The sequence below is a fragment of the Mirounga angustirostris genome, unplaced genomic scaffold, assembly GCF_029215605.1.
Source record: "Mirounga angustirostris isolate CCGP_5_RB_7025 unplaced genomic scaffold, mMirAng1.0.hap1 SCAF_12, whole genome shotgun sequence".
Lineage (NCBI taxonomy): Eukaryota > Metazoa > Chordata > Mammalia > Carnivora > Phocidae > Mirounga > Mirounga angustirostris.
Window position 1 is genome coordinate 52,927,331 of NW_026991720.1, and position 18,238 is coordinate 52,945,568.

At 41.7% G+C, this 18,238-nt stretch overlaps 1 protein-coding gene across 1 annotated transcript in view; it reads right to left on the reverse strand.

Moving 5' to 3' along the window:
• DNAH11 (dynein axonemal heavy chain 11) overlaps window positions 1-18,238 on the reverse strand; it is a 339,985-nt gene that overhangs the window by 5,692 nt on the left and 316,055 nt on the right. The window contains 3 exon segments of the mRNA XM_064575180.1: window positions 429-544; window positions 624-806; window positions 3,383-3,625. Of these exon segments, the coding sequence (XP_064431250.1) occupies window positions 429-544; window positions 624-806; window positions 3,383-3,625 (542 nt within the window).

The following is an 18,238-nucleotide window of genomic DNA, read 5'->3' on the forward strand; positions in this document are numbered from 1 at the left end:
CTTTAAAAGAAAAAAAAGTTTAAAAAAAAAGTTAGCTATGAAATGGCATTGGTAATCACTAGCTTTGAAAATAAGCATATGAAGTGACATGAAAGCAAACTCAAGTTGCCTCCCATGGCTATTTAAATAATGGTGGAATTTTATTACCTACATTTTTCAGATGATAGAAATTAGGAAGATCAGGTATTTTGTCCAGGACCAAACAATTTGATTCTTGCTTTGACCCTACCTTCTCACTGATTTTTGCCTTTAAAGCAACACACAGAAGAAACTCAAGTGAAAGTGGTGGTACTCTGTTTGCAGCATCACAGGCCAGGTATACTCACAAAGTACACTCTTCATAGTTGTTCCAACACAACTGTAACTGAGAACACTGAACCAGCACCCAGATGGATAATGGCAGGGGGAGCAGTGAGGGGGCAGCTTACCACTGGGCCAGGCTGTATGTAGATGGATAAGCCAGTTTGCTCCAAGTGTCTGGGACTGTGTCATAACTCAGCTGGGACTGCTGGGCTTCCATCTCAGGAGATAAGGTCAGCTCCCCCTTGCATGGAGAAGAGAGGCCACAAAGTCAGTGTCCCCCCACGTGGTGACGCCAGTTCTAGTACCACTGTTAAACTTACCTTGTAACCAAGGTCTAATTGTTGAAGGGACACACGGATTTCCCGCAGGAGAACATTCATCCTTTCACACTCTTGGAAGCAAACAAGAACATAGGGGCTTCTGTTTGAGCTTTTTTGCATTATCTCCACCATGTTGAACTCTTCTGGAAGTTTGTCCAAAAGGTCATCCAAAACATTCTTAACCTTAAATCATTAACACACACAAGATTGAGCTCGTCTGTGTTTCATTTTTAGTTACAGGGACTATGCCCTTGATTTTTCAAAGTCCCAGAATATATTCTACAACTCCTGAAGATGCTTACTAATGCTTTTAAAAGATAGCCACTGCCTCCTGGAGATGGGCAGACAGGCACTCTGACTAGCTCAACTACCTCTGCATCAGTGCAGCCCTCCCCCCTCTGTAGATCCCATCAGGAAGGAGCTACTATTTGTCTGCAGTTTATTCACTGTTAGCATTTAGGGAATAGAACGGTCATCAATGACATTTCACTTGTACATAAAGATAAAATCAGAGGAAGTAGAACCCCAATGTTTAGGTATTACAGTTTGTAATCTAATGCTAATTGAAGGAAAAAAAAAAACATTTGAAAAGTCACATGAACCAAAAATGCCCTTTAGGGTTGAGCTAATTCTGGTGAGTCTATGATGTTGCCCTCCCAACTGACATAGCCTAAAATTTTAAGAGCAGTTTGGATCCACATTTTCAACAGCAAGGGAGCCCCTGTCTTCTTCAATTATTGCCTTGAAGAAATAAAAGATTTATACATTAAAGATGTGAAAATGTATGTAGTACTTCAATGTACATATTTTTTCTTTTAATGAACTGGGGAAAACCAACAGATACCTAAAATAGACAAAAGTTTTAAGGGTATTGCCTGTCTTTAGCCTTAAGCAGCTTTCACTCTTTCCTCAGCTTCTTGGATTACTGCCTGTGGTTCTGATATCCTAATCCCAAATTGCTTTAGCACCCTGGCAGGTTATTTTTCAGGTCCTGAAATCTTAAACTCATCTGCAGCAGCTGTAGAAAATATGAAACAGTGTAGTAGGCAAGTTAGGTAGAAGAATGGCTTTTGGAATCAGCTGGAGCTTGGTTTCCTTCATTGGCCCTTTCTAGCTGTCTGACAAGTCAGTCACCTAAACCTAATTCTGGAATAGGGATCTTGATACTACTTCGAGCCATTGAGGATTAAGTGGCTTATTTGTAAAGCACTTCCTTTAGTGCCTAGCATATAGTAAGCACCCAAAAGAGTCGTCGCTACAATCTGTTTGCCATGTTGAAGCATCTAAAGATCATTTGCTTTGCAGTTTCTGGTTTAATGGTCAGCTTCTTTGTTGGAAAGATTGAAGCCCCAAAACTAAATGAAGACTTCATCCATCTCTCTGCTTCTATTAATACTATAGCTTTTCCCAAATGGATGAATGTTTCCTTTTGTATCTTAAAAAAAAAAAAAAAAAAAAAGTCTAACATTCATACAAGGAAAATGTTAGTATAGAGGATAAAACACCCCACAACAAATCCTAAAGCCTCTAAATGACAACCAAGGGCCTCAACAAATGGCCCTATTTCAAGAAATAATATGGAAAATTCCTCGGACCTCGCTATAATTAAATCTGATGGTTAGTGTTTTCCAACAACCCGAATCCTTGTCAATCAAATCCTGATTAAATGGGGGAGGGAAATAAGGGCTAATTTATCTGGGGGGTGGAATAAACTAAATGTAAAAAAAAAAAAAGCATTTGATGTCTATTTCTCATTCCTGTCATTCTAGGACAATATATACCTTCAAATGAATAATGCCAGTCTCCCAAGATAATGTAAGAAAGACACCATAACAAAATGACAGAGCCAAAAAACACAGAGTGAAAGGCAAGTCATAGATTTGGAGATGTTTGCAATACAGCTATCTGAAAAAGGATGTATGTTTAGAGTCCTTACAAATCTGTAAGAGAGACATTGACAACTCAATTAAAAAATGGGCAAGCAACTGGAACAGGCACTTGATATAAGATTACATCCAGATGGCCACGATCATAGGAAAAGATGCTCAGCATCACTCCTTGACTAAGGAACGCAAAGTTAAAAACCACAAAGAATTACTACCATTAACACAACCCCAAGGACAGAGAACAGGTGAAACTTGCACACTGCTGGTGGAAGTGTAAGTGGTCCAAACACTTCAGAACTGCTTGGGAATATCTACTGAAGTTACACATTACACCCCACAATCCAGCAATTCCACTTCTGAGGAAAGAGGGGTGAGGAGTATGGGGGGACACCTTTGAAAGTTGCTTGTGCTGGTTGACAAAAGACTACAAGAATGTTCATGGCTGTGCTAAGTCAAAATAGTGAAAAACTAGAAATAACCCAAACATCCATCTACTGTAGAATGAATAAAGCATGAACTGTATATTCATATAACAGAATACTAAACAAAAATGAGTCACTGGCCCATGCAACATGGATGAATCTCATAAATGTAGAAAAGGAGCTGGACACATATCAGTACCTATTGTATGAATGCATCCATTTGACACTGAAACACAGGCAAAGCTAGTCTATGGTGATAGAGGTAAGAGTGGTAGTTATGTCTGGACAGCAGGGGGAGGGATATACTGACCCCGAGTGTTGGAAATGTTAAGTATTTTTATCTGGGTGATGATTATATGGGCATATGGAAAGGGAGAGAAAACCATCGAGTTGTACACTTAGATCAGTGCACTTCACTGTTAGAGCTGAACAGAAAAGAAAGACCTTCTACCTTCTCTTCTGTGGACTGCCCCAGCTCCTCACTGATGAGTGCATTCCTGGGCTGCAGCTCCAGCAACGTTCTGAAGAGAGTGTTGGACATCACGGTCAGGAATTCTATTTCAGCATTTGGGTGGAGGCCATACAGTGCTGGACTTTCTGGAGGAAGTTTCTCCTCTATGTACTGATGGTAGCCCGAATAATCTAGATTAGGTGGGGCTGCAAATCCTGGTGCCAGCATAAATTCATCTTCAATCTTAAACCACAAAGGGAAAAAGTCCGTTATTACAAGTCTAAATGGAAACCAATCTTTGCATCCTAAGACACTTTGAGAACACTCTTGATAAGAATGTCCAGCGCAATGCTGGATGGGTAGCAGGCTCTCTCAAATGTTTCATGATGCTTTTGTAATTGATCATTTTGCCCCCGTGTATAGTACCAGGTTGACCTCTGGGGAGGAGTCCAAGGAACACACGCGAATCCTTGCCCCAAGGAGACGGGAGTCTGCAGTTTGCTTGGGGCAACGTGATACATGCACACAAAGGAATGACTGGGTGCTGAACCATCTACTGCGTACTGGTCACCCTGTCACATGCTCCAAGTCACTGATTCTCCCAAACCTCTGCAAACATTCTGCAGAGAGAAATCGAGCCTCAGAGTGACTTCCCCAGGCAAGAGGTTTGATTTAAATCTTAATTCTGAACTCACTTCAGTAGGACTCTATAGGCTTTGCTTTCCTAATGTACATACTTTCCACAGCACTGCTTCAAATTATTTTATATGATATATATGCATGTTATAAACACAGAGTTATATGTACACATACTGAAAAACAGGACTGTGCATATGTAACATTTTATAGGGCAGTATATACAAAGAGTCCTATCAGTGCTACCTCTTTACCTTTGAGCTACTCGGGGCAGAGTCAGTGTTGCTCATCTCAAGATCCACAGACCCCGGGACAGTTGCTGGCACATACTGGTGCTCAGGGAATGAGGTACAAGTGCCTCATGAATGAAAGACTGGACTGATAAGGCATTTATCATGCCCGTCTACTTCATTAAGGCTTGGGTAGAGCGTAGACATTCCATGTAGAGGAAGGTTCTTAACAAAGGCAATGTGAGTAGCAAGACCAAACCTAAATATGTGAATGTAGTTCTTCTAACAAAAGAATTTATGGACCTGGTTCTCTCACCAACCATAAACACAGTCGAGTGCTTATAATTTTCTAGTTCACTCAGCATCATCTCAGATTTCTTCCTAATTGCTTTTAGTTCCCAGGGGCCATAACCAACTTTGTTTTCATTTTCCCAATCTCTCTTGTTATAAATTCTGTCTAGATATGCTTACATGTACAGAGGGATACTTTAAAAAACACCTAATGTAGCTATTTTATGACAAGATTTTCTAAATCATTCCTTGAAATTGGGGTTTTCCTCTATAATTGTGTATGTTATGCCATCTGGTCCCCTCACTATCACTCAAAGTATTCACAAATTCTTATTCAATACTATGTACTCACCACCTAGTGTACCCCAACAAACCTTGGAAGTGTACCAGGTCCATCTACCCTAGTTCTTAAGAAACTCCCAGTCTGGTGGGGAAAAGGAAGTGATTTTCTACACAACCAAGTCATCTGTGAGTACTGAGAGTTTGTTCCTTCTCAGACCCGCAATCATCGGTTTCCAGAGAGCCTGTGTCCTTACAGACGAAGCTCAGTGGTGGGCTGTGAATTCCAAAAGGCGTTTTAAATCTTTGAGTCAGCATTTCTTTTTGGCGCTAGGAAGATTTCCAAGTTAATCTAATCTTTCATTTTGTGAGAAACAGAAATCTGGACCAACGAATGTGAGAAGGAGCAACTTGGACCATCCCCCCACCGGTATCTATTAGCGTGGTTTATTGCACTCATTTATCCGCATTTTCTATCATTTCATTCTTTTTTATTTTTAATTCTTATGTTAATCCCCATACATTACATCATTAGTTTTAGATGAAGTGTTCCATGATTCATTGTTTGTGCATAACACCCAGTGCTCCATGCAGAATGTGCCCTCCTCAATACCCATCACCAGGCTAACCCATCCTCCCACCCCCTTCCCCTCTAGAACCCTCAGTTTGTTTTTCAGAGTCAATCGTCTCTCATGGTTCGTCTACCCCTCCGATTTCCCCCCCCTTCATTCTTCCCCTCCTGCTACCTTCTTCTTCTTTTTTTTTTTCTTAACATATATTGCATTATTTGTTTCAGAGGTACAGATCTGAGATTCAACAGTCTTGCACAATTCACAGCGCTTACCAGAGCACATACCCTCCCCAGTGTCTATCACCCAGTCACCCCATCCCTCCCACCCCACCCCCCACTCCAACAGTTTGTTTCCTGCGATTAAGAATTCCTCATATCAGTGAGATCATATGATACATGTCTTTCTCTGTTTGACTTATTTCGCTCAACATAATACCCTCCAGTTCCACCCATGTCGTTGCAAATGACAAGATCTCATTCCTTTTGATGGCTGCATAATATTCCATTGTATATATATACCACCTCTTCTTTATCCATTCATCTGTCGATGGACATCTTGGCTCTTTCCACAGTTTGGCTATTGTGGACATTGCTGCTATAAACATCGGGGTGCACGTACCCTTTCGGATCCCTACTTTTGTATCTTTGGGGTAAATACCCAGTAGTGCAATTGCTGGATCATATGGTAGCTCTATTTTCAACTTTTTGAGGAACCTCCACACTGTATTCCAGAGTGGCTGCACCAGCTTGCATTCCCACCAACAGTGTAGGAGGGTTCCCCTTTCTCCGCATCCCCGCCAACATCTGTCGTTTCCTGACTTGTTAATTTTAGCCATTCTGACTGGTGTGAGGTGGTATCTCATTGAGGTTTTGATTTGGATTTCCCTGATGCCGAGCGATATTGAGCACCTTTTCATGTGTCTGTTGGCCATTTGGATGTCTTCTTTAGAAAAATGTCTGTTCATGTCTTCTGCCCATTTCTTGATTGGATTCTTTGTTCTTTGGGTGTTGAGTTTGATGAGTTCTTTATAGATTTTGGATACTAGCCCTTTATCTGAGATGTCATTTGCAAATATCTTCTCCCAATCTGTCGGTTGTCTTTTGGTTTTGTTGACTGTTTCCTTTGCTTTGCAAAAGCTTTTTATCTTGATGAAGTCCCAATAGTTCATTTTTGCCCTTGCTTCCCTTGCCTTTGGCGATGTTTCTAGGAAGAAGTTGCTTCGGCTGAGGTCGAAGAGGTTGCTGCCTGTGTTCTCCTTTAGGATTTTGATGGACTCCTGTCTCACATTGAGGTCTTTCAACCATTTGGAGTCTATTTTTGTGTGTGGTGTAAGGAAATGGTCCAGTTTCATTCTTCTGCATGTGGCTATCCAATTTTCCCAACACCATTTGTTGAAGAGACTGTCTTTTTTCCATTGGACATTCTTTCCTGCTTTGTCGAAGATGAGTTGACCATAGAGTTGAGGACCCATTTCTGGACTCTCTATTCTGTTCCACTTATCTATGTGTCTGTTTTTGTGCCAGTACCATGCCGTCTTGATGATGACAGCTTTGTAATAGAGCTTGAAGTCCGGAATTGTGATGCCGCCGGCTTTGCTTTTCTTTTTCAACATTCCTCTGGCTATGCGGGGTCTTTTCTGGTTCCATACAAATTTTAGGATTATTTGTTCCATTTCTTTGAAAAAAGTGGATGGTATTTTGATGGGGATTGCATTGAATGTGTAGATTGCTCTAGGCAGCATTGACATCTTCACAATATTTGTTCTTCCAATCCATGAGCATGGAACGTTTTTCCATTTCTTTGTGTCTTCCTCAATTTCTTTCATGAGTATTTTATCGTTTTCTGAGTACAGATCCTTTGTCTCTTTGGTTAGATTTATTCCTAGGTATCTTATGGTTTTGGGTGCAATTGTAAATGGGATGGACTCCTTAATTTCTCTTTCTTCTGTCTTGTTGTTGGTGTATAGGAAAGCCACTGATTTCTGTGCATTGATTTTATATCCTGCCACTTTACTGAATTCCTGTATGAGTTCTAGCAGTTTTGGGGTGGAGTCTTTTGGGTTTTCCACATAAAGTATCATATCATCTGCAAAGAGTGAGAGTTTGACTTCTTCTTTGCCGATTTGGATGCCTTTGATTTCTTTTTGTTGTCTGATTGCTGTGGCTAGGACTTCCAATACTATGTTGAATAGCAGTGGTGATAGTGGACATCCCTGCCGCGTTCCTGACCTTAGGGGGAAAGCTCTCAGTTTTTCCCCATTGAGAATGATATTCGCTGTAGGTTTTTCATAGATGGCTTTTATGATATTGAGGTATGTACCCTCTATGCCTATACTCTGAAGAGTTTTGATCAAGAAAGGATGCTGTACTTTGTCAAATGCTTTTTCTGCATCTATTGAGAGGATCATATGATTCTTGTTCTTTCTTTTGTTAATGTATTGTATCACATTGATTGATTTGCGGATGCTGAACCAACCTTGCAGCCCAGGGATAAAGCCCACTTGGTCGTGGTGAATAATCCTTTTAATGTACTGTTGGATCCTATTGGCTAGTATTTTGGTGAGAATTTTTGCATCCATGTTCATCAGGGATATTGGTCTGTAATTCTCCTTTTTGATGGGGTCTTTGTCTGGTTTTGGGATCAAGGTAATGCTGGCCTCATAAAATGAGTTTGGAAGTTTTCCTTCCATTTCTATTTTTTGGAACAGTTTCAGAAGAATAGGTATTAATTCTTCTTGAAAGGTTTGGTAGAATTCCATGGGAAGATGGGAAGCCATCTGGCCCTGGGCTTTTGTTTTTTGGGAGATTTTTGATGACTGCTTCAATTTCCTTAGTGGTTATAGGTCTGTTCAGGTTTTCTATTTCTTCCTGGTTCAGTTTTGGTAGTTGACACATCTCTAGGAATGCATCCATTTCTTCCAGGTTATCTAATTTGCTGGCATAGAGTTGCTCATAATATTTTCTTATAATTGTTTGTATTTCTTTGGTGTTGGTTGTGATCTCTCCTCTTTCATTCATGATTTTGTTGATTTGGGTCATTTCTCTTCTCTTTTTGATAAGTCTGGCCAGGGGTTTATCAATCTTGTTAATTCTTTCAAAGAACCAGCTCCTAGTTTCGTTGATCTGTTCTACTGTTCTTTTAGTTTCTATTTCATTGATTTCTGCTCTGATCTTTATGATTTCTCTTCTCCTGCTGGGTTTAGGCTTCATTTGCTGTTCTTTCTCCAGCTCCTTTAGGTGTAGGGTTAGGTTGTGTACTTGAGACCTTTCTTGTTTCTTGAGAAAGGCTTGTATTGCTATATACTTGCCTCTTAGGACTGCCTTTACTGCATCCCAAAGATTTTGAATAGTTGTGTTTTCATTTTCATTGGTTTCCATGTATTTTTTTAAATTCTTCTTTAATTTCCTGGTTGACCCATTCATCTTCAGTAGGATGCTCTTTAGCCTCCATGTATTTGAGTTCTTTCCGACTTTCCTCTTGTGATTGAGTTCTAGTTTCAAAGCATTGTGGTCTGAAAATAGGCAGGGAATGATCCCAATCTTTTGGTACCGGTTGAGACCTGATTTATGACCTAGGATGTGATCAATTCTGGAGAAGGTTCCATGGGCACTAGAGAAGAATGTGTATTCCGTTGCTTTGGGATGGAATGTCCTGAATATATCTGTGAAGTCCATTTGGTCCAGTGTGTCATTTAAAGTCTTTATTTCCTTGTTGATCTTTTGCTTAGACGATCTGTCCATTTCAGTGAGGGGGGTGTTAAAGTCCCCCACTATTATTGTATTGTTGTCCATGTGTTTCTTTGCTTTTGTTATTAATTGCCTTATATAATTGGCTGCTCCCATGTTAGGGGCATAGATATTTACAATTGTTAGATCTTCTTGTTCGATAAACCCTTCAAGTAGGATATAGTGTCCTTCCTCATCTCTTATTACAGTCTTTGGTTTAAAATCTAATTTGCCTGATATAAGGATTGCCACCCCAGCTTTCTTTTGGTGTCCATTAGCATGGTAAATGGTTTTCCATCCCCTCACTTTCAATCTGGGGGTGTCTTTGGGTCTAAAATGAGTCTCTTGCAGACAGCATACTGATGGGTCTTGTTTTTTAATCCAATCTGATAGCCTGTGTCTTTTGATTGGGGCATTTAGCCCATTTACATTCAGGGTAACTATTGAAAGATAGGAATTTAGTGCCATTGTATTGCCTGTAAGGTGACTGTTACCGTATATTGTCTGTGTTCCTTTCTGGTCTATGTTGCTTTTAGGGTCTCTCTTTGCTTAGAGGACCCCTTTCAATATTTCTTGTAGGGCTGGTTTTGTGTTTGCAAATTCCTTTAGTTTTTGTTTGTCCTGGAAGCTTTTTATCTCTCCTTCAATTTTCAATTTGCTCCATTATACCTTCTGCCTCTCTCTCTCTTTCTTCTTCTTCTGGGATCCCAATTATCCTAATGTTGTTTCATCTTACGGTATCGCTTATCTCTCGAATTCTGCCCTTGTGATCCAGTAGTTGTTTATCTCTCTTTTTCTCAGCTTATTTTCTATCATTTGGTCTTCTATATTACTGATTCTCTCTTCTGCCTCATTTATCCTAGCAGTTAGTGCCCCCATTTTTGATTGCACATCATTAATAGCCTTTTTGATTTCTACTTGGTTAGATTTTAGTTCTTTTACTTCTCCAGAAACGGTTTCTCTAATAACTTCCATATTTTTTTCAAGCCCAGCTAGTATCTTTAAAGTGATGAATCTGAACTCTAGATCTGACATCATACTAATGTCCGTATTGAGTAGGTCCCTGGCAGTCGGTACTACCTCTTATTCTTTTTGTTGAGGTGATTTTTTCCATCTTGTCATTTTGTGCAGAGGAGAATAGATTAATGAGAGAACAAAATGCTAGCAGAGTAACAACGTCTCCAGAAAATATACTCTAAACAAGTCAGAAAAGACCTGAAGCAGTGGAAAAAGAAACGGAAAGAGAGAAAAAAGAAAAAGAAAAAAAAGACAAAGACAAAGACAAAGATAAAAACAAACAAAAACAAACAAAACAAAACAACAAGAAAAAAAACCAGAATGTGATCAAATATGATCAGGCTGGTATATAGATCAGTGCCACACACTAGATTTGGGGTGTATTTTGGTCTGTTAGAAGAAAGTGCCTCCCAAATTTTTAAAGAAAGAAAAACTTATCTATGTACAAAAATAAGGGTTGATAGATTGAAGGGATGGAATATGACTGTAAAGATGGAAATTATAAAAAATTTTATAATAGGAATTGATAAGAAGTTGTTTGAAAAAAGAAAGAAGAGGATTTAAAAAAAGAAAAAAGAAAAAAAAGGGAGAGCATGTGATCAGGCAGGGGAGTAGAAAAAACCATATACTAGAGATTTAGGGTATATTTTAATCTGTTAGAAGAAACTATCTCAAAATTTTAAAGAGAGAACAACTTATACATATATGCCAAAAATACGGGTAACTACTATGAAGGGATAGAACATGACTCTGAAAATGAAAAAGAAAAATGTTTTTTAAAAAAAGGGATTGATAAGATGTTGGTTGAAATAGGGAAAAAGAAACTAGAAAAAAAAGACAGTTAAAAAAAATTAACTTTAAAAGACTAAAGAATCATGGTAAAAAAGCCGTGAATTCTATGTGCAGTATTCCCCTAGCGCTGGAGTTCTGCCGTTCTCATTGATCGGTAAACTTGGTCTTGGCCGGCTGTTCTCGCTGATCTTCTGGGGAGGGGCCTGTTGCCGTGGTTTCCAAATGTCTTTGCCGGAGGCGGAATTGCCCCGCCCTTGCCCCCTCCCGGCTAAGTAATCTGCCCGGGTTTGCTCTCCCGGGCTTTTGTTCCCTGCGAGCTTTCCGTACAGCTTTGGAGGCGGAGAGTGACGATGGCGGCCTCCCAATCTCTGCCCCGGAGGAGCCGAGAACTCGGGGCCGCTCCTCAGTGCGCCCCCAGAGAAAAGCCGTCAGTCACTCCCGTCTCCCCGATCTCCGGCCGCACTCCGTGCTCACCCGGCCTGTGACCGCGCGTTTCCATCTCTGGCACCCAACCCTGGGTGGAGTCTCCAAACCCAGCAGATCTCTGCGGTGCACTCCCGTGCAGCTCCTCCCAGGGGAGGAAGGTGAGTCTCCCCAGATCTGCCGATTGTTGGGTCCCTGCTGGAGGAGCAGGGGCCCGACTGTGCCGCGGATCACGGTTTATGGCCACCCCGAGCTGAGAGCCCGCGCCTGGGCTCCGCCTCTGCAGCCGGCTTCCCCGCTCTGATACCTGGGAGCTCTGCCGCACTCAGGCACCCCTGGTCTTTCTGTGACCCCGAGGGTCCTGAGACCACACTGTCCCGGAGGGTTCCACCCCCCGCTTAGCCACCAGAGTGACGTCCCTCGGCGGAGCAGACTTTTAAAAGTTCCGATTTTGTGCTCCGTGGTTCTATCACTTGCCAGAAGCGGCCGACGGAGGCCCCTCCCCCGCCGTCTATCCTCCCGAATATCGCCGCGGATTCACTTCTCCGCACGTCCTACCTTCCAGAAAGTGGTCGCTTTTCTGATGAGAGAGTTGTTGTTCTTCTTTTCTTCGATCTCCTGTTGAGTTTGTAGGTGTTCAGAATGGTTTGATCCCTATCCAGCTGAATTCCTGAGAGGAGACGAAATCCAGGTCTCCTACTCCTCCGCCATCTTGCTCTGCCCCCCTATCATTTCATTCTTATAAAATCAAAATAATCCATTTTTTTTTAAGTTGTCATTTATTTGAGAGGGAGAGAGAGAGCGCACGCACACACAAGTGGGGGGAAAGGCAGAGGGAGAGGGAGAGAGTCTGACGTGGGGCTTGATCCCAGGACCCTGGGATCATGACCTGAGCCAAAGGTAGACACTTAACTGAGTCAACCAGGTGCCCCCAGAATAATCCATTGCAATCTCACCTGTTCAGGGTGACTGAAACAAAACTGTGGGGGAGATTTCAACTCATTTTATTAGTCTATGAGATAATTTAGTCAAAATACAGATATGGGCACAAAATACGAATAATGAAACCAAAAGTTAGAATGCATATATACAAACCACACTTTATTCCCTGCAAACAAGGACTTGGTGTTCTAAGTGCTCACTAGACTGTTGAGAGAAATGTTAAGAACCAGTTAAATTGTCCTTCAATTAAAGACAGAAAGTTAAAAAACAGAGTTTCAAGCAAAGAAACAAACCAAAAAGTGGAACCACTTAAAAATGTTAAAATGTGGGGGGCCTGGGTGGCTCAGTTGTTAAGTGTCTGCCTTCGGCTCGGGTCATGGTCCCAGGGTCCTGGGATCGAGCCCCACATCGGGCTCCCTGCTCAGCGGGAAGCCTGCTTCTCCCTCTCCTACCCCCCCTGCTTGTGTTCCCTGTCTCGCTGTGAATAAATAAATAAAATCTTTGAAAAAAAACGTTAAAATGCCATGGGGACTGGAAGCGTGTTTGAGTGCCTACTCCTATAGTGCTGGTGGGTTCACAAATGGTCCCATACTTTCTGGAGAGACAGCTAGGCAGTCTTTTTACAAACACATGAAGAGTGCCTTTTATATGTTCGTTAATGAGCAAAACAGAAAATCACGAAGGAAAGGCAAGGGCTTAAGGTTTATGGTCAGCCAGACGTGGTTCAGTTCCCATCCCTGAATACGGGTTGGTGGCTGGTGGCCTTAAGAAACGGCAGTTTGAGTTTTAATCTCGCCAGTGAAAGGTCGCTCCTACTAGCGACCTAGTGATTGTGGCTGTGGGAATTTAATGACCATGTATGCGAATAGCTAGGCATGTAAGTAGGCTTTTATGTTAGTTTGCGTTTTTTCTGTGTCCCAGGAACAGACATGATTATTTCAAGTACATTTTGATTTTCTGGAAGGAAACAGACAACCTGAGGAATGTTCTACTGTACATTCCTACTGTGAGGTCAAACAGGCAGTTTGAAGTGAGTCTTTGTTTATATAGGTTCTTATGTGTTCTCTTTCTCCTTTAAGAAAACTGTAAAGACATCAGTGTACTCAAGGAACTCTGTGAATCCTAGCTGTGAATCCCTTCCCACTCGAGGCTTTCATGAAAAGCTGCTGCTTATTGATGGAGCCCGAAGAGTAGAGCTCTCTGCATACGGACCACCTGTCTGGGCTTTGGGGAAGGATATTTGAGGTTATTGTTACTCCTCCAAGAATCAGTAATTCTACATAGACATTTCTCCAAAGAAGATAAATGAATTGCCAATAAGCACATGAGAAGATGCTCAATATTGTTAGTACTTAGGGAAATGCCAATCAAAACCACAACGTGATATCACTTCACACCTACCAGGATGGCTTAAGGAAAAAAAAAAGGATAACAAGAGTGTTGGCAAAGATGTGGAGAGTGGAGAACCTGATACCCTGCTGCTGGGAATATAAAATGGTGCATCCACTTTGGAAAAATAATATGGCAGTTCCTCAAAATGTTAAACAGTTACATCCAAAAATTTCACTCCTAGGTATCGAGCTAGGTATCGAGCTCCCAAGGGGAATGGAAATGTATGTCCACACAAATACTTGTTCATAAATGTTCATTAGCAGCATTACTCATAATAGCCAAAAAGTAGAAACCACCCAAATGTCCATCAACTGATGAATGGATAAGGAAAATGTGTCCATACAATGGAATATGATTTGGCCATAAAAAGGATGCATGGACATATACTATGGTACGGATGAACCTTGAAAACCTTATGTTAAGTGAAAGGTAGCAAATACACAAGGCTGCATATCATATCGTTCTATTTATATAAAACGTCCAGAATAGGCAAACCCAGAGATAAAAAGTAGATCAGTAGTTGCCTGGGGCTGGGGAGTGGGAGAGAGGACGGTGACTCCTAACGGGTGCAGGGTTTCTTTGGGGAGAGATGAGGGGTCTAAACAGACTGTGATGATGGCTGCACGGCTGTGAATATGCTTAAAACCTGTGGATTGCCCAAATGGAATTGGTAAACTTCCGTTTGAATTTGTCCCAATAAAGCTATTTGAAAAAATTAATGGCGTTGTGCTCAAAGAGAACGAGACTCCACATGATGAAGAAAAAACCCATCAAGGATCTGAAGTCATTTGTGCAGAAATCAGTGACAGGCACAATTATTAGGCCCTGGGGAAGCCGGCACCCTACCACTCTGCCCACTCCGTAGGACTGTGGTCCTTCTTACAGTTGGCTTTCTGGGATTTAATAAAAGACCCACCTCCTCTGCTGCCTCTCCAAGTAGTCTTGCCTATGACAAGAAGCTCCCAAGTCAGTGCGAATCTAAACAAGTCCATTTGCCCTTGGCCTTTTGAGGCAAAAAGGCCATGGCCCCAAAGTGCTGTAAGGGATTTTCAGCAATTACTAAAGGTTAAATTATATCATCATGGTGTCTTCAGAGCTGACAGGTACCGGAGTGATTTTCTAGACAGTGCCTTCATTTTGCAAATCACTAAACTGAGGCACAAGGAGGTCCTGCACAAAGCTGGACAGCAAGGTAGTGCCAGAACCAGAACCTGGAGCTCTGGGCTCCCGGATTGCCCGGTTTTGTTCACAGCAGCACCCCGGGCTGCCCATCGCGCACAGCACAGACACGAGTCAGTGGTTCGGAGACTCGCGCTCCAAATACTACAAACGGATCAGCATTCCAACCGCTGTAGACAAAGCCGACTGTCTGTGGAGGCCGACTGCAAGTTCGAATACCGGTTTAGCTACTTACCAACTGTTTGACCTCCAGGAATCTGGGTTTCTTTTCTGATTACAGGGGATATTAATACCTACTTGGCAGAAGAGTGCACAGAAGAAATAACACACATGAGATGTGTAGTCCTGACCAGAGCAAGTGTTTAATAAATGGCTTCCATTGTTATCATCACAGATTAAATCTAGTCAAGTATGCAAGAGATGTCATGAAAATTTATACTTAATAATAAAAGACCTTCCATTTATTAAGCATGTTGTTCTAACACTGTACCAACGTTTAAACCTAACAACAAACCCAGGAAATGGGCCATTCTTGTTCGGTAGGTGATGAAACTGAGGCTCAGGGGAGGTGTCTAAAATCAAAGCAAATACAGGGAACCCTAGTATTGTTTTTTATTTCAAAGCCTAGCCTCCTAATGGTTACTCTTTATTACCAGAAGCTTTTTTAATACATGACAACTTTCAGGAGACCTGATACCTTATTTTCCGAAAGTAATTTTCTGTGTTACTTGTTTAGCATTGCCAAGTACATGCCTTAGGTCAGAGAATAGTAATAATAATAATTCCCTAACTCTGGCTGGAGACCTCAAAGGCACACTGCCATCAGGGAACCCTCTCCCAGTGCAGCCCTCACTTATCCAGCAAGAAACTCATCCATCCTCCTAACAGGACACCACCGAAGGCATTCGGAGCGGAGCTCTGAATTCCACACCACTGATGAGTTGCTTTTCTTTTTTTTTTTTTTAAAGATTTTATTTATTTATTTGACAGAGAGAGAGCGAGAGCAGGAACACAAGCAGGGGGAGTGGGAGAGGGAGAAGCAGGCTTCCCGCCGAGCAGGGAGCCCGATGTGGGACTTGATCTCAGGACTCCAGGATCATGACCTGAGCAAAAGGCAGATGCTTAACGACTGAGCCACCCAGGTGCCCCGATTAGTTGCTTTTCTGATCACGTTTCAGTGCAACCAGAGATGCTAACTCCTAAATAAGTTAACCGATGTGAGAAGTGGTGAAAAGATGTCCTGCAGATGCACAAGTGTTAGATCAAGCTCCTGATACAAACAGCAAGAGTAGGACACATTTGCGAGAGAACAGAATAACTGGGATGTTGGCGGCGTCTGACACCAAGTCAGCAAGTGTTTTAACCTCCTCTGTCGAGTTGAGAAGGTGGCGCTGTCTGGTGAGGATGCAAGATGGCAAAGGAAGCGTTTTGAGCCTGAAAGTCGGCGGATCTGCAGGGGAGGGTGGATACCTTCGCTTCTCAAGGGCTCACGCACACTCCAGTGCTGCCCCTCTGCTTTCATCATCTGTATTTAGTGTACCACTATTTGAATGGGAGTTCACACTTGTGAAGGTTAATGGACTGTCTAGTTTGGCAACAGTCATTCGCTCCTTATCCTCAGGCCAGAGCCAGAGAGGGAACATCAGCATGAGCTGCTCACTCTGCTCTGTGACCTCCACCATCGTTTGGAGAAATCAACCTCTGTAAAGGTCGCGCGCCTGGCACTGTTTATCTTTCCCATCTCCATGGTAACCTGCTCCCAGACCTCTTCTGAGGAGTGACTTCCAATTGTAGCAAATTGAAAGTGTCTTTCTGACCTGTGAAATCCTGCTCATTAGAACTAAGGAAAGACCAGGAGACTCACGGCAAAGGGAAACAAATAATGGTCACATGTCAGGAAAGGTTTTTTTGGGGGGGGGGGCACTGTCCCCAAATTGTTTAACATTATTAAAAGTAGTAAAAAACAAAATCTGTCCTCAGTTTTCTACATTAGACAACAGATAATACCCCACATTTTCTAATACATGATTATTTACTTCTCAAAATGGACTCAAGGAAGGTGATCAAAACTATGTAATACTTTTAGGAGATGAAGTTCTCAGAGAAATGATCAACAGGAGGTTGCTCAAACTATTAAAAAATATGCACTACTTTGTTATTTTTTGTAGTCCTTTGCATTATTTTTTAAAGTTTTTATTTAAATTCCAGTTTGTTAACTTATCATGTAATACTAGTTTCAAGTGTACAATATAGTGATTCAACACTTCCATACATCATCACCCAGGGCATCATCCTGAATCCTCATCATCTATTTCACCCATCCCCCCATCCACCTTAATCATTAGTTTGTTCTCTGTAGTGAAGAGGCTCTTTCTTGGTTTGCTTCTTTTTCCCCTTTGCTCATGTGTTTTGTTAAATTCCACATGACTGAAATCATAATAGTATTTGTCTTTATCTGACTTACTTCGCTTAGCATTATACTCTCTAGCTCCATCCATGTCCTTGCACATGGCAAGATCTCATTCTTTTTTATGGCTGATAGTCCATTGTTATATATATGTCCACTGCTTCTTTATGCACTTGATGGATTCTTGGGCTCTTTCCACCATGTGGCTACTGTAGATAATGCTGCTATAAACATCAGGATACATATATTCCTCTGAATTAGCATTTCTGTATTTTCTGGGTAAATTCCTAGTAGTGCAATTGCTTGATCATAGGGTAGGTTTTTTTTTTTTTTTTAACATTTATTTATGAGAGGGAGAGAATGAGTGCACGAGCAGGGGGGAGGGACAGAGGGAGCAGAAGAGGGACAAGAAGACTCCCTGCTGAGCTGGGAGCCCGATATGGGGCTCAATCCCAAGACCTTGAGATCACAACTAGAGCTGAAGTCAGACGCCTAACAGACTGAGCCACCCAGGTGCCCCTCATGGGGTTGTTCTATTTTTAACTTTTTTTTTAAAATTTTTTTATTGTTATGTTAATCCCCATACATTACATCATTAGTTTTAGATGTAGTGTTCCATGATTCATTGTTTGTGCATAACACGAAGTGCTCCATGCAGAACATGCCCTCCTCAATACCCATCACCAGGCTAACCCATCCTCCCACCCCCCTCCCCTCTAGAACCCTCAGTTTGTTTTTCAGAGTCCATTGTCTCTCATGGTTTGTCTACCCCTCCGATTTCCCCCCCTTCATTCTTCCCCTCCTGCTATCTTCTTTTTTTTCCTTAACATATATTGCATTATTTGTTTCAGAGGTACAGATCTGAGATTCAACAGTCTTGCACAATTGATGAAAAATAAAGAAGCTGAGAAAAAGAGAGATAAACAACTACTGGATCATGAGGGCAGAATTCGAGAGATAAGCGATACCAT